Source organism: Pholis gunnellus, assembly GCF_910591455.1.
Source record: "Pholis gunnellus genome assembly, chromosome: 2".
NCBI lineage: Eukaryota > Metazoa > Chordata > Actinopteri > Perciformes > Pholidae > Pholis > Pholis gunnellus.
Window position 1 is genome coordinate 3186931 of NC_136536.1, and position 24656 is coordinate 3211586.

At 44.3% G+C, this 24656-nt stretch overlaps 1 protein-coding gene across 1 annotated transcript; it reads left to right on the forward strand.

Annotated features, from left to right (window-relative positions):
- On the forward strand, nucleotides 1-24201 carry dnah12 (dynein, axonemal, heavy chain 12; the record flags this gene model as incomplete). The annotated part of the gene is made up of 73 exons (XM_079175465.1): nucleotides 1-182; nucleotides 333-420; nucleotides 513-539; nucleotides 636-825; nucleotides 922-985; nucleotides 1071-1229; nucleotides 1341-1536; nucleotides 1930-2118; nucleotides 2230-2383; nucleotides 2474-2565; nucleotides 2669-2847; nucleotides 3222-3357; nucleotides 3448-3573; nucleotides 3660-3794; nucleotides 3946-4139; nucleotides 4222-4465; nucleotides 4575-4760; nucleotides 4865-5065; nucleotides 5158-5352; nucleotides 5429-5550; nucleotides 5640-5775; nucleotides 5861-6007; nucleotides 6138-6257; nucleotides 6480-6636; nucleotides 6747-6919; nucleotides 7030-7182; nucleotides 7267-7506; nucleotides 7707-7952; nucleotides 8786-8905; nucleotides 9024-9133; nucleotides 9268-9451; nucleotides 9590-9730; nucleotides 9818-9901; nucleotides 10061-10249; nucleotides 10366-10485; nucleotides 10637-10825; nucleotides 10902-11053; nucleotides 11193-11331; nucleotides 11466-11632; nucleotides 11746-12001; nucleotides 12145-12441; nucleotides 12976-13154; nucleotides 13387-13579; nucleotides 13743-13904; nucleotides 14014-14208; nucleotides 14702-14835; nucleotides 14915-15077; nucleotides 15169-15249; nucleotides 15811-15987; nucleotides 16109-16240; nucleotides 16356-16445; nucleotides 16549-16689; nucleotides 16793-17034; nucleotides 17118-17265; nucleotides 17377-17522; nucleotides 17965-18179; nucleotides 18272-18464; nucleotides 18557-18749; nucleotides 18847-19019; nucleotides 19575-19715; nucleotides 19844-20002; nucleotides 20121-20416; nucleotides 20754-21007; nucleotides 21092-21232; nucleotides 21312-21449; nucleotides 21529-21762; nucleotides 21876-22064; nucleotides 22255-22358; nucleotides 22450-22654; nucleotides 22744-22881; nucleotides 22991-23082; nucleotides 23181-23248; nucleotides 24008-24201. 73 exons carry the CDS (start codon nucleotides 1-3, stop codon nucleotides 24199-24201), a joined length of 11889 nt encoding a protein of 3962 aa, XP_079031591.1.
- Between the last annotated feature and the right edge of the window lie 455 nt (nucleotides 24202-24656).

A 24656-nucleotide genomic window follows, 5' to 3' on the forward strand; every position in this document is an offset into this window, starting at 1 on the left:
ATGTCGAAGTTTCCAGTCCTGCCCCCGATTGCAGGTACGCAGGACCCGGGTGAGGTGGGCCAGACCGCCGCAGCGATGGAGGAGACGATGGCGGAGATAGCGGAGAGGATAGCGGACCAAAAGAAACTGCTGAGGCACAGAACCAGGAGCAGAGTGCAGCAAAGGCAGCTCCGTATGATATCGTATGCTGTTGTTGTTTTTTCTGTCAGTACCCCAATGATTGCCATGCCCATAAGAGAGTGATCCCAGGATGTCATTTGGGCAGTTAATAATTAAGTATAGGCCGTTGAGTTTCCCTGCAATGTGACAGTTTGTTGACTGACCTATTTCAGGGTGTCTAGAGCGATGGAGGCTTACAGACAGAGCAAAGAGAGGGGAGCAGTGCGCAGCCAGTCACCAGAACCACAGTTTCCACCTTCTGTATGTATGACAACGTTCTACCTGTGCTCACAATTTAAACATACATGTAGGTACAAATATTGCACAACATAATTTCAATACTTCCTTTTCAGATGTTTAGCGAGAAGCGGAAGCGTAGAGTAAGTTTTTTTATTTTGACCTGTGAAGAGACTAAACCTTACTGAATCTCTCTGCATGTCAGGTGTCTCCTATTTTATTTGTGGTCCCATTTTCAGATGAACTACACGTTCCTGAAGCAGTGTGTAGAGAGCCGCCCATTCGCTCCAATCCAGCCACAGTGGTTGGACTCCATCGTTGCCCGAGTGTCACCCAAGCTTACAGAGGGCCCTGAGACAAAAGAGCTGCTGCAGGAGCTCTGCGAGGAAGTCAGCGACAACTTCCACAGTGTGATCGTCAATCACACGGGTAACTGGCAGTTATTTGTGTGTATGTCTACGGTCTCAGAGTACATGTAGACTTCAGGTGAACCGTGTCTCATTTTTCCATATCCACTTCCTTCAGTGGACACAGTACTCAAGGATCCAGAAGGTCCTGTCTCAGACAAACAGACAGATGCCCAACCAAAGTGAGTGATTTAGCCACAATAACCAAATAGTTGGTCTTTTTTATTTTCTTGGCCTTTTGTAAGTTACATGTCGACTCTTTCCCAGAATTCTTTATTTCAACCAATCATCGCATGAGAGCTTTATCAGAAGCCGCAAGATGATGAAAACCAATTTGCACATTCTTCACCCGGTCATGCAAACCATCTTGGATATTGGCAACAGGACGTTTTCTCCGCTGGTCCTGGTTGATCTTTCAGGATTCAGGTAAGGAAAGACACCAGGAATGCATCATGGGCGCTGCTGAAATTACCGCACGACTACTTTTCTTTACTTCACGAGAAGATTTGTTTCTTTTTGGTTTGATTTTAGCTCCAGTGCCTCAGGACCCGTGGACTGTAAGATCCTGCAGAACAAAATGGCTGTGGAGTGCAAGAGGACAGAAGATCGTATCATGAACACCTGGTTTCCGAAAGTCATCCACGTATTAACGAGCAAACAAACACTGAAGGGAGTTAAAGAGGAGAAACTGGAGTCCTTCTTTGACTGTGTGTCCACCCTCATCTCCAATCAGGTGAGAGGATGCTGGCTTGAGTCATAACGAACCATTTAAAGGAATTTAAATGAAGGTTGTTTCACTCATTACTGAATCAAAAACAGTACTTGTGAATTATGTTAAAATGTCAGTTGTCAGAGACATTAAGAAACACTAAGAGATGTATGTGTATTTATTTGTAGATATATATATGTGTCCTATATTTCCACCTAGCTTCATATAATTCTATCCTGATCACACGTACAAGCAGCATGTCAAAATGTAGCCATCACAGATTATTTGTTTGGTACTTCATTTATATGTCATGTTGCTTTTTTAATGAAATGCATCTGCTACTGTAGCATTATTTGTATGTACGTTCCTTGATTGCTAATTTAGACTCATGGGCATTTTTCTGTTTTTAATTCCCAGTTGAAATCCTTGCTTCAGACAAGTGTAGAGGAGTTCGTCAATCTGTTTGATCCAAGCAATCGCCACCGTTTGCCCCTCTTTCATATGGCCTTGACATTCGATGATGAAAAGATGGAAATCTATCCCACCTTACAAGATCTGGAAGCTTCTGTTTTTGAGATTCTTAATGCCATCACAAACACACTGCAGGTGAGGTCATGTGTGAAAGCCACTTCAAGGAAAATTACCACTTCATGACCAGTTCATGTGAAAATAAATATACGTTGAGCTGGTATTGATATCTATGACATCGGCCCACAGAAGGTGCAGACGATCCCGTCATGGCTGGCTCAAGATGTGCCTTCGTTTGTGGATGCCAAGATGGCCGATCACGTCCTCGCTCGGGCTCAGGTCACCGTGAAGACCGCTGTGTGCGAGAATCTAGAGGAAGCTGACAAACACTTCCAGAGCTATGGTGATGTTTTATAATCCAATAATTCATCATCACCTCGTTAATTCTATTTCCATTTATTCCTGACTTTTTTTTTTGGGCTTTATTTTGCAGTTGACAACTATGACTGGCTTGTCAATGGAACGGCACAGGCCAGAGTGGAGACGTTCATGGAGGAGGAGCACTCTTTCGATGAGTACACTAAGGTAACAAATCATGAAGTAATGCCGCATACATTATAGATCTATTCTTGCCTTGTTATGAGTTCATCGGATGACTGTCGATGTGTAATCTCACTGCTTTTTACAGCAAGTGGACGAGTTTCGTGTTCTGTCGAAGGAGATTATCAGCCTTCCAGCAAGAGCCCACTTCTTGATGGTCCATCTGGACTGTGAAGAGCTGAAACTGGGGCTGGCCAACAAAGCCCAAAACTATGCTGAAATACTTCTGAAGAAAGTGATCGCCAGCCACCGGGAGCAAAACCTACAGTGAGTCACTTCACATCCTTTAAAGGAGCAGTGTGCAGCATTAATGGAGATCTATTGGCAGAAAGGGAATGTAATATTAATTTTCTTTAGTGCATGATCACCAGGAAATATGAATCGTTGTGTTTTTGTTTATTTCTACATATGGAGCCGGTCCTCTTCACGGAGCCGGCCGCCATGTTTCTACAGTTTCTACAGTAGAACAGATTTGATAAACCAAACACTCTTCTTTTACACAATTGGCACAAGTTTCAGTTGGTTGCAATCTGCAACCTCACTGCTAGATGTCGCCAAATCCTACACACTGCACCTTTTACACGACTGTCTGCGTTTAAAAGGCTGTTTCTTCTCACAATTCTTCTTGTGTCTGTTCAAAGGGTCTGCTCTGTATTTGAAACCATCAGCGAGAACATTCTGAAAGTACCAGAAAGTACAGAAGACATGACCCAGATCATTGATTGCATTGATTTCACTAAGACAACGGGTATCGCAGAACTTAACGAAAAAATAAAGGTGAATAACTTGAATCTCACACTAAAGCATTTTGATCTTATTTATCTTTTATACATTCTAACAGCATTGTACCACATTGCGTTGTGACAGGAAGCCTTCTGTCGAATGATCTACATCCTGGATGTCCACATCATCGAGCCCGAGGATCTGGAGCTCAATACGACCCTCTTTCTCTGGCCGCAGAAAATCCTTGATGTCTTTGATCTAAGTGATGAGGTAATGCCCCTGTGTCTGCCGACCACAGTATATCATGGTTGTTTTTCAAGGACGCCCTGATTCTGGACGGCTATGTCATTTTCTAGGTGATGCAGAAGGCCAAGCAGAAAGGGGAGCAGGAGCTGCTTGCTCAAAGAGAAAGATTGATGGTACAGCTGGAGAAGTTGGGATGCAGGATTGAGGAGTTCCCACTTTGCTCTGAGATGGAGATGATGCAGCAGGTACACTAGCGCTTTCAGATAGTTTTGGAAAATCCAGGCATTCACTTTCTTAATGAGAATTAGAGAATAAGATCAACACCACTCTCATTTTAGTGCAGTTTTCTAGCTTTACAATGGAAAATAATACTCTTGTCATCACTTTTTGGTTCAGTATGTAACAGATGTCAGAATGGTTCAGAAACTTCTCCAGGAGGCTGAGGAGGAGATCGCCTTCATTACCAGTGAAGAGTTATTTTACAAATGGGATCAGACTTGTTACCCAGAAGTTGAGGTCATCAAAAACAGTATTTCACTGTATCAGAAGCTGTTCGGACTTGTGCTGAACTGGCAGCGCACACAAAGCAGGTCTGATATCAGCTTGATGCTTTGTTGTTTTTCAATCGAAACATTTCCCTTAATAACCATTTTTTATCTTCTGTGTGAATAGATGGATGGATGGCTCCTTTCAGGACCTGAATGGCGAGAGCATGGAAGTAAAAGTGGACGAGTTCTTTAGGGAGATCTTCAAGCTCCTCAAGTTTTTCCAACAGAAGCAGAATAAGGCCAAGCAAGAGATGGAGAAGATTGCTGGGAAGACTAGGCAACAACCTTGTGAGGGTGATCCAAGGAAGCAGGAAAGCCCCACAGTACTTTTGTGCTCCACTGTAATGGAGCAGATCAAAGAGTTCAAGGTATCACATTTAACTGTCATCTCAAAGGGGCTCATTATAAGGTCTTGCAGTAAGTGAAGTCTTGCTTGTTGATGCTAAACCAGCATGTTGAATGTGTTTGCGCCAACAGGAACATGTCCCTGTAGTGTCCATCTTGTGCAATCCAGGCATCAGAGCTCGCCACTGGGATCAGATGTCAGAGATAGTGGGGTACGACCTTACTCCTGACTCTGGTTCAACGCTACGCAAAGTTCTCAAACAAAACCTGGCCCCTTACCTGGAAGAGTTTGAGTCCATTAGCGTCGCTTCTAGTAAAGTAAGACCTTTTGACATTTGTGTTTGCTTCTACAGCGTTTGCTAAAAACGTAATACTAAATCGATGTGTTCAATGCTGTGTACCCCGCTTATGTGTCTCTGTAGGAGTATTCCATGGAGAAGGCCATGCAAACCATGGTGCATGTCTGGGATGGCATTTCTTTCCACCATCAACCTTACAGGGAGACCGGAGTGTCCATCCTGACCTCTTTGGACGAGATTCAGACTATGCTCGATGACCAGATTGTGAAGACTCAGACTATGAGGGGCTCACCGTTCGTCAAACCTTTTGAAAAAGAGATCAAAGTGAGTTTATCCATCCAATGATAATGATTTCATTCTCAGTTTGCAGTTTTACCGGTCCTGCAGAGATGTATCTGTTTGTTCTGTGACCTCAGCAATGGGAGGAGCGTCTGCTTCGTATCCAGGAAACCATAGATGAATGGCTGAAGGTGCAGGCCCAGTGGCTTTATCTGGAGCCCATCTTCTCCTCTCAGGACATCATGCAGCAGATTCCAGAAGAGGGAGAACTTTTCAGAACGGTTGACAAAAACTGGAAAGAGGTCATGACGCACTGCATTAAGGACCCTAAGGTAGTCGTCGAAAAAAAGTTGATGCTGGACACATTAATCTAAAAGAAGTTTGTGGTAACTGATGATTTATAATTAGATTCTGGCAGCAACCTCGCTGAGTGGTTTGCTAGAGAAACTGCAAGATTCTAACTACCTCCTGGACAGCATCATGAAAGGACTGAATGCCTATTTGGAAACGAAGCGTCTCTTCTTTCCACGGTAGACCAAATCATATTGCAGTGTTTCTTTTGACCAAATTCATAGTTATTATCCCAGATTTTGATTCTGACCACCAATGCTGCCGCCAGGTTCTTCTTCTTGTCCAACGATGAAATGCTGGAGATTCTGTCTGAGACCAAGGACCCACTGCGAGTGCAACCCCATCTGAAGAAGTGCTTTGAGGGTATTTCCAAACTGGACTTCCTACCCAATCTGGATATCCAGGCAAGGCTGTCACGCATCTTTGTTATTGTTACACGACACCGTGGTTGGTGGTCTTTTATTGAGTTGCATACTGTTCTCCACCCAGGCCATGTACAGCAGCGAGGGTGAGCGTGTTCAGCTCATCCAGGACATCTCCACGTCTGAAGCCAAAGGAGCTGTGGAGAAGTGGCTGGTGCAGGTGGAGGATGTGATGGTTCGCAGTGTCCGAGATGTCGTAGCCCGGTCCAGGGTGGTGAGATCACTGTTCCCATACCTCAAATAATACACAGCTTTGTTGACTCTAATACCATCATGTTGTGTGTGTGTATCATATGATGAGTGAACATAAATCACTGGGTCAGTGAGTGTGGTTGTGCCAACAGGCCTACGCTGAGAGTGCACGGAGCCAGTGGGTCAGGGAGTGGCCTGGGCAGGTGGTGCTCTGCACCTCCCAGATTTTCTGGACCCTGGAGGTTCATGAAGCCATTAGAGCAGGAGCTGATGTAGGGATTTACACCTTTTTCTTTGAAAATGTTACTTGTTTTGTTGGCTTTTCAAATACGTCTAATTATAAGTAATAGAGCTGCACACATTTTATTATTTGTATAATGTAGAGGTACAAAGCAGCGTCTCACTCCTGATAAACTGCCTTCAATTCTTCTTTTTTATGAGCCTGACACCATAACTGGACCGCCGGATAGTTATTGGGCTTTTGTTCTCTGTAGGGTTTAAAGAACTACTATGAACAACTCAAGAATCAGTTGACTGACATTGTGGAGCTGGTGAGAGGGAAACTGCCTAAACAAACACGCATCACACTGGGAGCGCTGGTCACCATCGACGTCCATGCCAGGGATGTGGTCTCGGAGCTCATTGAGAAAGGTACCTCATGGCACCGAATGCAGGGTCGACTGTAACAGAGCTTTGTATTAGTTTAGAAATTGCACATCATTGAAAAATCTAAATAGTAATTGTTTCCGTTTTTTTAACAGGTGTATCAAATGAAACAGACTTCCAGTGGTTAGCCCAGCTTCGTTACTACTGGAGCAATGATAATGTTCGCGTTCGCATCATCAACTGTGACGTTAAGTACGCCTACGAGTACCTGGGGAACTCGCCGCGTCTCGTCATCACTCCACTGACTGACAGATGCTACAGAACCCTGGTAAAGTATCTGACAAATAGCCTGCTTAAACATGATTGCTCTTTTATTGGAATAACGCTGAGTGATCAGGTATTTCAACATTCAATTCATAAGCTTCCCCTCTGTTTTAGATTGGGGCTTTCTACCTGAATTTGGGTGGTGCGCCCGAGGGTCCAGCTGGAACAGGAAAGACAGAAACCACCAAGGATCTAGCCAAAGCTCTAGCTGTGCAGTGTGTGGTCTTCAACTGTTCTGACGGACTGGATTACCTCGCCATGGGCAAAGTAACACCAGCAAGAATGTTTTTAATTCTATATAATGCAAAAACAGAATTTTCTAACCAATCTTTTGGTGCAATTTCTCTCTAGTTCTTTAAAGGTCTGGCCTCATCGGGTGCGTGGGCCTGCTTTGATGAGTTCAACCGCATTGAGCTGGAGGTGCTGTCTGTAGTGGCCCAGCAGGTTCTCTGCATCCAGAGGGCCATCGAGCTGAAGCTGGAGTACTTTGACTTTGAAGGGACCATGCTCAAACTCAATCCCAACTGCTTCGTGTCCATCACAATGAACCCTGGCTATGCAGGACGCTCAGAACTCCCAGACAACCTCAAGGTCTGTAATCAGTGAACACATAATTTACCAGGTCAATTTCAAAATATTGTCTGCAGTAATCAGCTCATCATCAAATTATACCCTGTATTGAATCAATGGTGCTTTTACACTCCTTCATTTTAATGTAACATAATAGAAAGAAGTGTGTGACTGTCCAACATTTACAGCTACCCAATTTTTCTTTCATTTCTCTGGTGTAGGTGTTGTTCCGAACAGTGGCCATGATGGTCCCCAACTACGCACTGATTGCAGAGATCTCTCTGTATTCATATGGCTTCCTCAATGCCAAACCACTGTCAGTGAAGATTGTGATGACCTACAGGCTCTGCTCCGAGCAGCTCTCCTCCCAGTTCCATTATGATTATGGCATGAGGGCCGTCAAAGCTGTACTTGTGGCTGCAGGAAACCTCAAGCTCAAGTATCCTGATGAGAATGAGGACATACTGGTAATTGTGCTGACATGAATGTATTTGCTAAACTAAACAAGTGCACTCAGTTGAGTGCAGATATTCGCCAGGTGTGTCAGCAACGACCGCTTCTGTATTGTGTGATCGAATGAATACAACCCACAATTGTCTAACCCCCCCCGTCTAGACACCAAGGCGTCCGAAAACACACTTCATTCAAACTCAATAACAAGGGGCAATGTATACAGGCTATCGGTTAAAAGTTGTCATATAAAACATTTCTTACAATCTTGCCAAAAAACAAATTGAACCCACCTAGCTGTCTGCCTGCGTAGCAGCAGCTGAGTGGCGCGGTGTACTCAGCGGTGTGTGCACTGGTAGTTCCGTTAGCTGCTAGCAGTTAGCCAAACACACCGTACAAAACAACAAAAGTGAGCCAACTACCAATCGGTGATGTAGCGTCGTAAAACACACTTCATTCAAACTAAGAGACAAGCAACGATTTATGCGGGCAATTGGCTCAAACTCAGTGTATATGCAGGGGCCGGTTAAGAGTTGTGAGTGACAAGTCAGTTGCAATTATAAAACAGGCAATAAAAGGTGTTACGAGAAAGTGTGAGAGTCACCATGAGAGGTCCTTGAGCATCCAGCCAAAACTGGCCATCCAAAATATTATGAGGTTTGCTGCAGCAGAATGCGAGATTAGCTGTGGACAGACACAGAGGTGCACACTCACTCAGTCACAGACGCACGCAGGCACACGTATGACAGAATTGCATTATCCTCCTGGTGGAGATAATGATAACAAAGAGTCTATACTGTATGCTCTAATTATATACTTCTCACTTTTCTTCACATGTTATAATGTCCAGCTCCTGAGGTCCATAAAGGATGTCAATGAGCCCAAGTTTCTCTCCCATGATATTCCACTGTTCAATGGAATCACCAGCGATTTGTTCCCGGGCATCTCCCTTCCTGAGGCTGACTATAAGGTCAGATATATTGAATCCGTTTCTTATTCTTTTGTCCTAAGTCTAACAATACCCGAGCATTTATTAATATGGTCATGTAAATTGTAATCGATGTTTTGTTTTTCACATCCTTTGGCAGCTGTTTCTGGAGGCTGCTGAAGAGTGCTGTAAAAAGCACAATGTGCAGCCAACACAGGTCTTCTTAGAGAAGATGATCCAGACATATGAGATGATGATAGTCAGGCATGGGTATGTTGTATTTCACTTTCACTGTTATCATATTATGATATACTGTTTAGCATGTCTCCAGTCATACAGTTATAAAGTATACAGCTGAAAGGAATATCTGATATTGCATGAAAATATAGTATTTTTTGTATCAGGTTCATGCTGGTGGGGGAGTCTTTTGCTGGTAAGACCAAAGTGCTACACGTTCTCGCTGACACGCTGACTCTCATGAACGAGCGAGGGTACGGTGAGGAGGAGAGGGTCATCTTCAGGACATTGAACCCAAAGTCCATCACCATGGGACAGCTCTTTGGACAGTTTGACCTAGTTTCCCATGAGGTAAACCTGTGCCTCTTGTGTTCATTCTGCATCACAGATAAATACTGTGTATTTACAGTATTGATGTAGATCTGGGACACAACAGGTGGCCCTCTCGTCATCTTAGTGTTTTTACTTCTTCCTTTTCCTAATTATTAGTGGACAGATGGGATTGTGGCCAACACATTTCGTGAGTTCGCATCGGCTGAGACGCCGGACCGCAAATGGGTGGTGTTTGACGGTCCCATAGATACGCTGTGGATTGAGAGCATGAACACTGTGCTGGATGACAACAAAAAGGTACATGATGCACAGTACAACTTATGTGTGATAAGTTGTATTAATTTCTTTGTCACACACCTTTTTACGTTTTCTCTTTCTCCACAGTTGTGCCTGATGAGTGGTGAGATCATCCAAATGTCCAATCAGATGAGTCTGATTTTTGAAGCAATGGATCTCTCACAGGCCTCGGTGAGTTGGAGGTTTGGAGTTTAATGAATTATTTATTATGTAACAAAATGCTTGAACCAATGGGAATCAACAATGTACCTAGCCGGATTGACAGGATGTAATTGGATGTTGTATAAAGGTCTTCTTTTGGTTTGGTTCGGGTGTTTTCTTCCACTGCAGCCTGCCACAGTCAGTCGATGTGGTATGATCTACATGGAGCCGTCTCAGTTGGGCTGGGAGCCCTTAGTGATTTCCTGGATGAACAATCTTCCCGATGCTCTGAAGAGCCCCAACAACCGCTCCCTGCTGCTGGAGCTCTTCCACTGGCTCGTGCCGCCTGCCCTCAGGGTGCTGCGTAAGCACTGCAGAGTAAGGGAACCCCCCGGGCCCAGGAACAACCTAACATCAACAACAAGATGTGCACTTTTATTTATATATATAAAATACAGACGTGTTGTCATGCCGGATTATGGTTTTGTTCACAGGAAGTTGTTTCCACTAGCAACAGTAACACCGTGGTGTCCTTGTGTCGGCTGTTTGAGATGCTGCTCACTGAACCTGTAAAAATAAGTCCTGATGATAAAAATATTCGCACCTGGATCATGGTAAAAGGACATTTTTGTCATTTTTGAATTCTATTACAACCTTATTTATTCAAAAATCTTGTTTTGGAACGGCTTTTGTATTTGCACTTTCCATTTCAGTGAAATCATATTTTTGTTTGGCACCTCCCCTCTTATTCTTTTGTGATTGCAGGCGGCTTTCGCCTTCTCCCTGGTGTGGTCTACGGGTGGCAGCTGTGATGCAGACAGCAGAGAGAAGTTTAATGAGTTCTGCAGGCTGATCCTGTCTGGGAAGGCGGACAAACACCCTATCCCCGCCGCTGTGGGGAAATGGGAGTGTCCGATGGAGGAGAACGGGCTGGTGTACGACTACTTCTATGAGGTGTGGTGTAATGACACTCAGAGGATTCTTTATTTTTGTTTAAAATCAGTAAATCACACTGTAATCTCTTGAATAGTTCAAAGGAAAAGGCCGCTGGGTTCACTGGAATGATGCCATCAAGAATGTCAACCTGGGGGACAAAAACACCAAAGTGCAGGAGATCATTGTTCCCACGATAGACACAGTTCGCTACACCTACCTCATGGACCTCTGCATCAGATACGGAGTGTTAGTATTCTAGGGGGTCACAATGGCCCTGATACACACACATTCTTTGTTTCTTATTTATGTGACCCTGGTATTATTACCTTTCATCTGACAAAATAGATTTTGTTTTTCAAAATCTGTCCACTGTTTCTCTCCTTAGGCCTCTCCTGTTTGTTGGTCCGACTGGCACCGGGAAGTCAGTGTATGTGAAGGAAAAGCTGATGAACAACCTGGACAAAGACCGCTATCTGCCCTTCTTTATCAATTTTTCAGCTCGCACGAGCGCCAACCAAACTCAGGTCAGCGTTTAGGAAAGCAGGGATGAGAGAATGTCCGCGCAGACAGTTTTTGATCGCTAGTAAAACATTATTAGACAGGAGACACCTTTCATTTTAAATAAATGTGTTGATTCTGTATTAATTGCGTCTTCCAGACTATCATCATGTCCAGGTTAGATAAGAGAAGGAAGGGCGTGCACGGGCCCCCCCTGGGAAAGAAGTGTGTCATCTTTATAGATGACATGAACATGCCTGCACTGGAACAGTTCGGAGCGCAGCCTCCCGTGGAGCTTCTTCGACAGTATATAGACCATGGAAACTGGTATGAACCCACTATTAGATACCAATTTCATATCAAAATAAGAGAATGATAATAAAGGAAGAGGAGTATGTTTACTGCTTTAGAGTAATTCACTTACCGTTGTCTTCTGGCAGGTATGACCTGAAGGATACCTCCAGGATCTCTCTCGTTGACCTGCAGCTCATCTCAGCTATGGGCCCCCCCGGCGGTGGGAGGAACGCTGTGACACAACGCTTCCTGCGCCACTTCAACATTTGTAGCATCAACGCCTTCAGTGACGACACCATGGTTCGCATCTTCTCCAGCGTGGTGGCCTTCTATCTCAAAAACAATGAATTCGCGCCGGAATATTTCACCGTTGGCAACCAAATAGTAACAGCTACAATGGAAGTGAGTCGCCCCGAAAGCACACACGAACTGTTCAAATGAAAGAAATGTTTTTTTCCTGAATGCGCAAAAAACGCTCTTATCAGTCATATCCTGTGTTTTCCAATGCTTTGATACTTTACTTGTATGCGTTTTAATTCCCAAAGGTGTATAAGAAAGCCGTGGAGAACCTGCTTCCAACTCCAGCCAAGTCCCACTACACCTTCAACCTGCGGGACTTCTCACGCGTTATCCAAGGCTGCCTGCTGCTGAGGAAGGATTCACTGGAGAACAAACGAACTATGATACGCCTGTTTGTCCACGAGGTATTCCGCGTGTACTATGACCGCCTGGTGGATGACAAAGATCGAACATGGCTCTACAAGCTGATGAACAACATCCTCAAAGATCACTTCAAAGAGTCCTTTGACCAGGTGTTTGGTCACCTGAAGCAAAGCAGCGGAGTAAGTTGAGATTCAGTTCCATTTGCTGTAGTGCTGTAGTATTTTTCACAGTATGTCAGGAAATGCAGGAAAGAAGAGGATCTGCTCTGGCTTGTTATTACTGTAGAAGTGGACGTAGTCACCGTGACGTCACACATTTGTTTGTGAGATACGATTTTGAAGCCTCCAGTTCAGCTTTTTGGCCGTTGCCATCTTGGTTTTTTGCAACCAGAAGTGACACGAGAGGGATGAGCTAAGTAAAACCAAACGCTGAAAAGCATCCCCTGCTTTATGGTCTGTTTGACTCTAAATGGACCATCATTTACTAAATGAACATCATGCTGTATTGAAGAAGACTTGAAACTAGAGATTGAGACCATAAACTCCTGTTTACAATGTTTATTGAGGTACTAAATCAAGAGAGAAGTAGAGTCATTTTCTCATAGACTTCTATACAACCAGAGGAGTCGCCCCCTGGTGGACATTAGAGAGAATGAAACGATTAGTAAAATCTATATGTTCTAATATGTTCCATACATTTTCTTCCTTCCTCAGCTGGTTGAAGAAGACATGCGGAATCTTCTGTTTGGTGACTACATGAACCCCGACCTGGAGGACGATGAGCGTTTGTACGCTGAGGTTCCCTCAATGGAAAGCTTTTCTCAAGTGGTGCAGTCGTGTCTCGATGAATACAACCAGATAAACAAGAAACGCATGAACCTTGTCATCTTTCGGTAAACATCTTTGGTATTCTAGATCTATCTAAATACATGCACTGTTAAAATATTAGCCGTAGCCTATTTTTTATTAAACGGTAAAATCATAAAAAAAAATGGAGGGTTCAATTCTTGAATTCTTCCTGAGTATGCAATCAAATGAGTTGACTTTTTGTGCAGTAAGTTAATGAAATGATGTTTTTATAACTCTGTCTTTGCATGGAATCTAAAAAATGTCTGCACCATGTAGCTATGTCCTGGAGCACCTGTCCCGTATCAGCCGTGTGTTGAAGCAGCCAGGAGGCAATGCCCTGCTGGTGGGAGTGGGAGGCAGCGGACGCCAGTCCATCACCCGTCTGGCCGCGTCCATGGCCCACATGACCATGTTCCAGCCTGAGATCTCTAAGAGCTATGGCATCACTGAGTGGAGAGACGACCTTAAGGTCAGCCTCAAGGTTTAGGACATACATCCTGTATGTCCTGTAATTCTGATGTATCACTTCTTCTTTTTTCTCGTGTCATTCTGATGATTCTCTCCGCATTTTCAAAACAGCCGTGGAAGACTTTAAACAATACCCTGTCTCCTTGCTTTAAATGATACTTTAGATGCTGCTGAAAAATGCCGGGGTGAAAGGTCAGAAGACGGTGTTCTTGCTAACTGACGCTCAGATCAAAGACGAGGCTTTTCTGGAAGACGTGGACAGCGTCCTGAACACAGGAGAGGTGCCCAATCTGTTCGCCATAGACGAGAAGCAAGAGATCATGGAGGTAGGTCGTCACAAACTGTATTTATATCCTTATATACAACAATGTTTACCTTGTTTAAAGGCCACACGCATGTGTGTTTAATGTACTTTGTGTCTCTCTCCCTCTCTAGACAGTACGTACCATTGCCCAGGCTGGCAATAAGAATTTGGAGTTGAGTCCTTTGACTCTGTTCGCCTTCTTCGTGGCACGCTGTAGAGAGAACCTTCACATCGTTGTGGCCTTCAGTCCGATTGGAAATGCATTTCGAAATCGCCTGCGCCAATTTCCATCTCTCATCAACTGCTGCACCATTGACTGGTTCCAGGTGCTGTACGGGCGTTGGGAATATATGATCGCTTATAGTGTGTATTTCATCTGTAGTATTTGGAGAGGACTGTTATTACAATTATGTTTAAATGATACTCACAAATACCTCTTACTCTGGCGCGAATGTGGAGCGAGATGAGCCTCTTGAATTTGCACCCAAAATGCTGTCAAAACTTTTATTTGTAATTGCCAAACGCAGCCTCCGTAATTCTCGACCAGAAAAAAAACACCAAAAGAAAAAAAAAAACATCACAGAGATGCCGATTCGAACGAGACTAATATCATCACATGACCTCTTTCTTGACAAATTACAGACATGGCAGATTCACACAGGATTAAGATCACATATGACCCTCGCACATATTACAAATTACCAGATGTCCCCGGGTAATACTCGTACTGTGCGAGTAGGGCTCTAGATAGACGCTTTACTAAACAGTGTGGGCAGTCTGTCTTTGTCCCTATCCTCACTGTACTTTCTGCCCCGGCAGCCGTGGCCAGAGGAGGCTCTTGAGCGAGTAGCCAACTCCTTCCTGGGCTCACTGGAGATGAGTGAGAATGAGAGGCAGGAGGTCATACCCATCTGCAAAACATTCCACACGTCTGCCAATCAGCTCTCACAGAAGTAAAAGACCTGGCTATTTATAACTTGTATATTCAGAGGTAAATTATGAGTCTTAATTACACTGTTGATTTCATTGCAGATTCCTCTCCGAGCTAGGTCGCCATAACTACGTGACACCCACATCCTACCTGGAGCTGATTGCAGCCTTCCGTCTGCTACTCACTCAGAAGAGAGAAGCTGTCATGAAAGCAAAGCAGAGGTATACCAACGGTCTGGATAAACTGGCCTTCGCTGGATCTCAGGTACATGCAGCATTGCTTTTTATTCATGTTTTGTTAAAAAATGTTCAGCATAGCTGCGTTTAAGTCATTCTTTCACCATGTTTCCCCGCAGGTCGGTGAGATGAAGGAGGAACTTGTAAACCTGCAGCCCAAACTGGAACAGGCAAAGATAGATAACCACAAAATGATGAAGGTGAATACATTTCAGACCGAGAGCAACGTTTCCCAAACGCTATTTTCTGGGGACACACTTTTTATAAATGATAAACCATAATGTTCCCAATTCAGGCCTTATATATAAATTGTAGGAAGAGCAAATTTGTGCATAATTGAACGTTCCTGACCATTTTTACTGCCATTTCCGCATCACCTAATGTCATCTTGAACAAGTAAACCACATATTTAGAAGAAAATCACAGCTTTGTTTTATGCATGTTTTATTGAAAAATACACGTTAAATACTTTATAGAGGAGACCAAATAAATGCATTTTAAAATGCTACTACCTCTCATCAGTAAAACAAACAGAATGTACGTTAGCCTTTCATGTTAGATTCAATGTAAAGAGTCAGCTACAATCATCACAACATGAAGAGTCAGGCTCCCTCATGTGCTGCAGATATGAATGTTAAATAAAAGACTATGGAAGAAATTCTGCAAAAAACGTATTTGGTGAGCCAAATAAATGGGAATGACTGACCTATACAGCTTATATGAATATTCTGAATGTAATTGTTTGATGTGATGACTTTCAGGTGATTGAAGTGGAGTCGGTAGAGGTGGAAGCCAAAAGTAAAGTTGTGCGTGTTGATGAGGAGGCGGCAACCATCAAAGCCGACGAGGCTCAGGCTCTGAAGAACGAGTGCGAGAGCGACTTGGCCGAGGCCATCCCGGCCCTGGAGGCCGCTCTCTCGGCCTTGAACACGTTGAAGGTGAGCACCGTTCAGCAGCACTGCTTCAACGTGACAAGTTTAGCCGCTCAGACCGCCGCAGTTAAGACGGTTGATCGAGTTGATCGAGTTGATTGAGTTGAGCTGCCTGTTTGAATTTCAGCCCTCTGACGTCACAATCGTGAAGTCGATGAAAAATCCTCCTTCGGGGGTGAAGCTGGTGATGTCCGCCGTGTGTGTGATGAAGAACATAAAGCCGGATAGGATAGCTGACCCGGCTGGGACTGGAAAAAAGGTTAGACTGAGAGGAAAAAATGCCTTATAAAGAAATCACGATTGTCCGTCGAGAATATTTTAACATTGCAACTTATAGTAATATCGTGAGTAATGTGTTTCTTTATTTCGTTTAGGTTTTAGACTACTGGGGTCCAAGCAAGAAGCTACTGGGTGACATGAACTTTTTACGAGATCTTAAAGAATATGACAAGGACAATATTCCTGTAAGTGTCAGGAAAGATACATTCTTAATATATTATTTTAAAAAGAATAAATGCCACTTGTATTTTGCTCTGACTTACGCCTCTATTTTTCCATTTTTTTTAGTTACCTGTGATGCAAAAGATCCGTAGTGAGTACATGACGAATCCTGATTTTGACCCCAGTATTGTGGCCAAAGCTTCCTCTGCAGCAGAGGGCCTGTGCAAGTGGATCAAAGCAATGGAGGTGTATGACAGGGTGGCAAAGGTGCAGTGTTTCTGGCTCTGCATAGACGTGTTTCTCTTGACTGGTCCTGAATATATATGCATGTGTGTGTGCTTCAATTCATTCCGTGATCTCTGGTTTTCAGGTCGTAGCTCCAAAGAAGGCCAGCCTCGTGGAGGCGCAGGAGTCCCTGGCTGCCATCATGGGCCTGCTGGACCAGAAGCGAGCTGAGCTAAAGGAGGTCGAGGACCGCTTGGCCGCCCTTCAGAAAACCTTCGAGGAGAAGACAGAGGAGAAGGCCCAGCTGGAGTTCCAGGTGGATTTGTGTGCCAGGAAGTTGGAGAGGGCTGAGAAGCTCATTGGTGGTCTGGGCGGAGAGAAGACCAGGTCGGGACGATGCACACAAATGTTCTGTTATTATTTTCTACAAAACAATATATGCCATGAACTGAATGAATCTCTGTCGTTAGATGGTCCAAGGCAGCCGATGACCTGCAGAACACGTATGATAACCTGACTGGAGATGTTCTCATCTCCGCTGGGGTCATCGCCTACCTGGGGGCCTTCACTGCCGGCTTCAGACAGGACTGCACCAAGTCATGGACCAAACTCTGCCAAGTACAAGTCCTCCGGTTCTTTATTCAGACTTTTTTTTTAAGTCCCCTTCTTTGAGTTCAGACGTATTTAATCGCTTATTATCTTTCTTTTCGCCGACCTTGATATCTCTAGTCTAAGAACATTCCATCAGCAGACGACTTCTCTCTCAGTAAGACTCTGGGAGATCCCATTAAGATCAGGGCTTGGAACATCGCTGGCCTTCCGAGTGACTCTTTCTCCATCGACAACGGCGTCATCGTCAGTAATTCACGTAGATGGTGAGTCCGTACTGCTGGAATGTTTGATTTACTACTTACTGCTAATACATTTGGGCAAAATATACAGTTTTTGGTTAAATGTGAATGTGAAAGTGAAATGTGAAAATAAATATATAAAGACTCAATTAATTCTTAAAGGGACAGTTCACCCCGAAATCAAATATCCATATTATTTTTAGTAACTTGCCTAGTTTTGGAGATATCAGCCGTAGAAATGTCTTCTCTCCAAACAGATGTGAGCCGACACATATTGTCTTTCAATCATGGTTCCTGCATGAAACTGCTCACAACAACTTATGTGGATTACAGATTGCTGTTGAGTTTTTCAAATGTATTTTCAGTTAACACCAAAACAATCTAGATTGATACATAGCACCACAGGTAAAAGGAATGTTTTTGATTTTGGGGGTAAACTGTCTCTTTAATGCTTGTGGCGTCGTAGGCCCCTGATGATTGACCCTCAGGGTCAGGCCAACAAGTGGGTGAAGAATTCAGAGAAAGAGAACAACCTGAACGTAATCAAGCTAACAGACGGGGACTACATGAGAACTCTGGAGAACTGCGTTCAATTTGGAACGCCGCTGCTGCTGGAAAATGTAGGAGAGGAGCTGGACCCCTCGCTGGAGCCACTGCTGGTCAAACAAACCTTCAAACAAGGTGCTGTGAAAGTGAGATGACAGCAATGGATATTTAAATGTGAAGCTACAACTGAAAAAATTCAAACTTAAGGAACTATTTGTTTCACCCAGGCGGTGTGGATTGCATCAGGCTCGGGGAGAGTGTGATCGAGTACTCCTGCGATTTCCGTTTCTACATCACCACTAAGCTGAGGAACCCTCACTACCTACCAGAACTGGCCACCAAGGTGTCCCTGCTCAATTTCATGATCACCCCAGAGGGCTTGGAGGACCAGCTGCTGGGGATTGTGGTTGCCAAGGAGAGGTAATCGCTCATAAAACATTAACGCCGGGATACCACTTCAATACTTCGTATCACTTCTTGAGAGTATCGTTTCTGCTTCATCTCCTCTACAGGCCGGAACTGGAAGAGGAGAGAAACGCTCTTATCCTGCAGTCAGCTGCCAATAAGAGGCAGCTGAAGGAAATCGAGGACAATATCCTGGAGACACTGCAGTCCTCCGAGGGAAATATCCTGGAGGACGAGAGCGCTATTCAGATTCTAGACTCAGCAAAGATCATGTCCAATGAGATTAGCAAGAAGCAGCAGGTGTGGACGTTGCACACATAACTAGAGACCCGGATTGTGAATATGAGGAGTCCGATGTGTGGTATTCCAACGTCCTACTGTTTTACGTATTTCCCAGATTGCAGAGAAGACGGAGATCAAGATAGCAGAGTCTAGAGAGGGTTACAGAACCATTGCCAAGCACTCCTCCATCCTGTTCTTCAGCATTGCTGATCTGACCAACATAGACCCCATGTACCAGTACTCTCTCAGCTGGTTTGTCAACCTCTACGTTAACTCCATACAAGACAGGTGAGTGACGCACATAAAGTGTATTCTGCAGTGTTCTCAAAAAAAGGTAATGAATCAAGACTTTATGATTGTACCCGCTGTTTAGAAATGATCTCCATCTGTTGTACATAAACACAAGCTTGGATATCACACAGGAATCACACGTTTAACAAAGAGGGGTATTAACGCAGCAACTGTTTTTTTCCGTCAGATTGAGAAGAGATTTAGTGTCAATGCTCATGGTACACATGCCTGAACTGGTGTCATTCTCTCCAAATCATTCCTAATGTCTGGTAGAAGGCATGACACGCTGTGATGAAGGAAGAGTGAAAATACTTGTGGAGCTGCAGATGTGCCCTGCACACACATGAAATCTGCATTTTTGTACTGTTGCACCACAAGTATTAATTGTGGTCATGATGAATATTTTTCATTGTACTCTAAGCATACTTGACTAAAGTGAGAAGAGACTCCACACTGACATATGACATGAACCTTTAGCATAGGCTTACATAACTTTTAGGAGTTGGTCTGTGTTCATCTGAAGCTTCCTGTGTTTTGTCTTTTATTCTACAGTAACAAGTCAAAGATCCTGGAGAGGAGGCTTCGATACCTGATCGATCACTTCACCTACAACCTGTACTGTAACGTCTGTCGCTCTCTGTTTGAGAGGGACAAACTCCTCTTTTCCTTCATCCTCTGCTGCAACCTACTCCTGTAAGTGTTCAAGCTAGAGGGCGATGATGGGTCGAATGAATTACATTATTATTATTCATCTTTTAACCACATGCTCAGATGAAGATGTACTATGTGAAAGTGTGCTGTCCTCTTCTTTACCCACGCAGTGCTAAAGAGGAGATTGAATACTCTGACTTAACGTTCTTCCTGACCGGAGGAGTGGGACTGCAGAACACCGTTGCTAACCCCGACCCCAGCTGGCTTCAGGACAAGAGCTGGGATGAGACCTGCAGAGCCAGCGAACTGTCTGGCCTACAAGGAATAAAGTAAAAAGCATCACTCACTCAACCGAAAATGATTGTTTTATGTCTGCAAAGTCACTATCCTGTTGTCATGAATTCCTTTTGGCTAATGGAGTGAATCTATGTATTATTTATTCCACAGAGAGGCTTTCATCAAAAGCCCAGAAGACTTTAAATCTATTTATGACAGCAAAGATCCAAGCAACAGTCTTCTGCCCGCTCCATGGTGTGAACAACTCAATGACCTGCAGAAGATGATCATTGTTCGCTGTCTCAGGCCCGACAAGGTCGTTCCAGCTGTGACTAAATTCGTGACCGGCAAACTGGGGAAGAAATTTGTCCAGCCTCCTCCCTTTGACCTGAGTAAGAGCTACCTGGACTCCAACTCCACAGTCCCACTTGTGTTTGTGCTGTCTCCGGGAGCTGATCCCATGGCTAGTAAGTACCAACAGTTCCAATGATTTACTGTCAAAGTTCCATATAATGCTTCCTCTGAAAAGCATTAGAAACTGGAAAGATGCACTCAGTTGAGTGCAGATCTCTGGCATGTGTGTCTGCAATTTCCACTTCTGTATTGTCTGATTGGATGAATACAACCCACAACTGGCTAACCCTGGACCTAGGCTGTCAATGACAGTATAAAACAGGCAATAAAAGGTGTTTTGAAAAGATTTGTAAATTTGTAGAATGTGAAATTAAGCCGTGGACAGACAGAAAGCTGCACACTCACGGACGCATGCATCCTGATGGAGATAATAACAGCATCCCTCCACAGGCTTACTGAAGTTCGCCAGTGACAAGAAGATGGCCAGTGCCAAGTTCCAGTCCATCTCTCTGGGGCAGGGCCAGGGGCCCATCGCTGCCAAAATGATATCCACAGCCATGCAGGAGGGGACGTGGGTGTGTTTGCAGAATTGTCACCTGGCCGTTTCCTGGATGTCCAACTTGGAGAAAATCTGTGAGGACTTCAGTCCAGCAACATGCCACCCGGACTTTCGCCTTTGGCTCACAAGCTACCCTTCACCCAAGGTAAAGCTCAATGCATATAAATGACTCATTAGACAGAGATTTATTCTGATTATAGTTATGAAGAAAAACCCTTTCTGACGTCAGTTTCCAGTGACCATCCTGCAGAACGGGGTGAAGATGACAAACGAGCCTCCAACAGGACTACGACTCAACCTGCTACAGTCTTACCTGACAGATCCTGTTTCGGACTCAAACTTCTTCACTAGCTGCCCCAATAAGGAGCTGGTGAGAAGAGGAATTCTCATTTATTTATTTGATCGGTCTGTACGAAGGACATCCTCTGACTCTTGGATTTCTCCACTAGATTTGGGAGAAGCTCCTGTATGGACTGTGTTTCTTCCATGCTCTTGTTCAGGAGAGGAAGAAGTTTGGTCCACTGGGCTGGAATATTCCCTACGGCTTCAATGAGTCTGACCTGCGTATGAGCATCAGACAGCTGCAGGTATTCATTCACAGCTTCAGTGGCCACGTTTCTACATGACAAGAGTCTAAAAATGCATTTAATTTGTTTTCTTCTTTAGCTGTTTGTGAATGAATATGACGAGGTGCCCTTCGAGGCCATAACTTACCTGACAGGTGAGTGTAACTATGGCGGCCGCGTGACAGACGACTGGGATAGGCGGCTCCTGATGACCATCTTGGCCGACTTCTACAACCAGGACATCATCAAGAAACCTCGCTACCCTTTCTCACCTAGCGGCGAATACTTCGCCCCACCGAAATCTATCTACGACGACTACGTTGTATTCATCAAGGTAAAGCCAACTGAGATGACAAACGTGTATATAGGATAAATATGTATTTGCTTGTTTCCTTTTTCCTCCGTTATGACTTCCAACTGATTGGCGATATCTTCGTTGTGTTCCAGGGGCTTCCGTTCAGCCAGCATCCAGAGGTTTTTGGGATGCATGAAAATGTAGACATTTCTAAAGATCTCCAGCAGACAAAGCTGCTGTTTGATTCGCTGCTGCTCACCCAGGGAGGAGGAGCTAAAGGAGGGGCTAGCTCTGGGAGTGACAACGCGCTGTTCGACATCGCGAATGACATCCTTAATGAGGTACAAACTAATCAAACCTCCTCATCATTTCGCAGTTTTTCGTAGAAAAATACACATGACACCAGTTCAGGTGCGGCTTTCCAATAAAGTGCCAATTTCTGTCGGTGTTTCCTTTACATTGATTGTAATCTACCTGCACTCAGTTGTATGTTCTTAACTTACAAACTTGCTTACTTCCCCCCCCACCCAGCTTCCAGCTAATTTCGACATAGAAGCAGTCCTCTTGAAGTTCCCAGTGCTCTACGGGGAGAGCATGAACACTGTGCTCGTCCAAGAGATGGAGCGCTACAACACGTATGGACAAGCGGCTCCGTGCGGACATTTACACAGCGCATCATCACCTGTATGACTTCAGTGCTGTTTTCTTTCTCTCTCTCTCTCTCAGGTTGTGCAGTACGATCCGTGTGAGCCTGCAGAATCTGTTGAAGGCCATCAAGGGTTTGGTGGTGATGGATGCTGAGCTGGAGGCCGTCGCGGGCGGTTTGATTGTGGGAAAGGTCCCAGAGAAATGGGCCAAGTGCTCTTACCCCAGCCTCAAGCCTCTGGGCAGCTACATCACGGACTTTCTCTCAAGGCTTAAGTTTTTGCAGGTGAGAGTGCTTAAAAGAAAAGATCATTTAGATGAACAGGAACACATGGGAGCTGGGTTGACTTCACTTTTCATTTGTGTGCCCCGTAGGACTGGTGCGACGCCAGTAAACCCAACGTGTTCTGGCTGTCTGGCTTCTTCTTCACCCAGGCCTTCCTGACGGGGGCTATGCAGAACTACGCCAGGAAGTACCACATCCCCATTGACCTGCTAGGCTTTGATTATCAGGTCAGAAGATGCACACTTTGTAATCCCTCTGTCCCCACCTGAAAGATATTCTCATGACCCTAAAAGTAAACCGATCTGTGGTTTTTTTTCTCATGATTTTATCTTGCAGGTTCTTCCTATTGATGAGTCGGACACACCGCCTGAGGACGGTGTTTACGTTAACGGATTGTTTCTGGATGGAGCTCGATGGGACAAAGGAAGGTAGATGTTAATACTACTTTTTATAAAAGATTATATATTGTGATAGTGAAGTGCAAGAAGACTTGATAAACCTTAACTATTGTTTGTCTCCCTATCAGTGGAGTTCTGGCTGAGCAGCACCCCAAAGTCCTGTTTGACGTGGTGCCAATCATCTGGATAAAACCCAGTAAGTAAATTACCATGCAGATGGAATGGACGCCATTCATGCTTCGAGGCGTCTAATTCTAAACTAATTATTGTAAATTATTGTCCGTCCATCTCGTGAGTGTGACGTCTCAAGGACACCTGGAGGGGTTCTTCTTAACATTTAGAACAAACGTCCACCTGGACCATAGACTGTAAATAAGAAGTCGACGTAGTCATCGTGATTTCACCCATTGGTTTGTGGACTCCCGTTTTGAAGCCTCGAGTTCAGCGATTTCACCTTCTCCATCTTGGAATACGACCATCGCCATCTTGGCTTTTTTGCATTTTAAAACTAGAGATTGTTAGACCATAAACTCATGTTTACAATGTTTACTGAGGTACCGATGGCCATTAGAGAGAATGCAGCTTTAAGACACTCCCGCCTCGGCTTCACTCCGCAGAACCGGAGGTTGCCGCCTGACCTGGACTCAATAATAAAATGAGTAGATTTTGGTTGTCAAAGGTCAAAAATCAAAGGTCACTGTGACCTCAAATCCATCCCATTCTTGTGATTATTGTCAGAAACACCTTTAAGGCGAATTTCTTCAAATTTGGGGGAAACGTCCACTTGGACTCTAGATTTTGGTGGTCAGAGGTCAAAGGTCACTGTGACATCACAAAACACATTTTTGATCCAAACATTTTGGACAAACGAGCCAACACGGGGTGAAGATTCTAGTTTCCTCTTGATTTTCCTGACTCTCTGCTTCGTCTCTTTGCTTCCTTCTCTCCCGAGCAGCTGAAAAGAAGAGCATGGATGAGGCTCAGCAGCTGTACGTCTGCCCTCTCTACAAGACCAGCGAGAGGAAGGGCACCCTCTCCACCACAGGCCACTCCACTAACTTTGTCATTTCCATGGTGTTGCCCACTAGCCTGCGCCCTGAACACTGGATAAAGCGCGGTGTGGCCATGCTCTGCCAGCTGGATGACTGAAAGACTGAAGCACTTTATAGATAGTTTAAACACTGTGATGCCTTTTTTTTATTCTCTGTTCTTTCACAATGCAAACAATTAAACATGACAACTGTGTGACCACCTAGAGTTTGTGTTTCAAAGCTATGGAGAGATGATACGCTTTTCAGTTAAAATGCCAATAAAATACAAAACTAGACGGTTTTCTGACATCATTTTCACAAAACAAACACTTAAAGGCACTTTAAATTCACATGGAGGTAACAAAATGTGCCTCAGACGCACTGTGAGTTGAGGTGATTACAAAACAAGCAAAAAAGAGTGCAATGCATTGGTTTTTATTGCATTTAACAAACCTTAACATGCAGCCTTTTATTTCTTGCCCGCACACAACGCAGATGTTTTCTGTACTTTGTTCTGTCGGCTTACAGTACACATACATAAATATCAACGCTCCACTTATGCCGTTTGAGTTT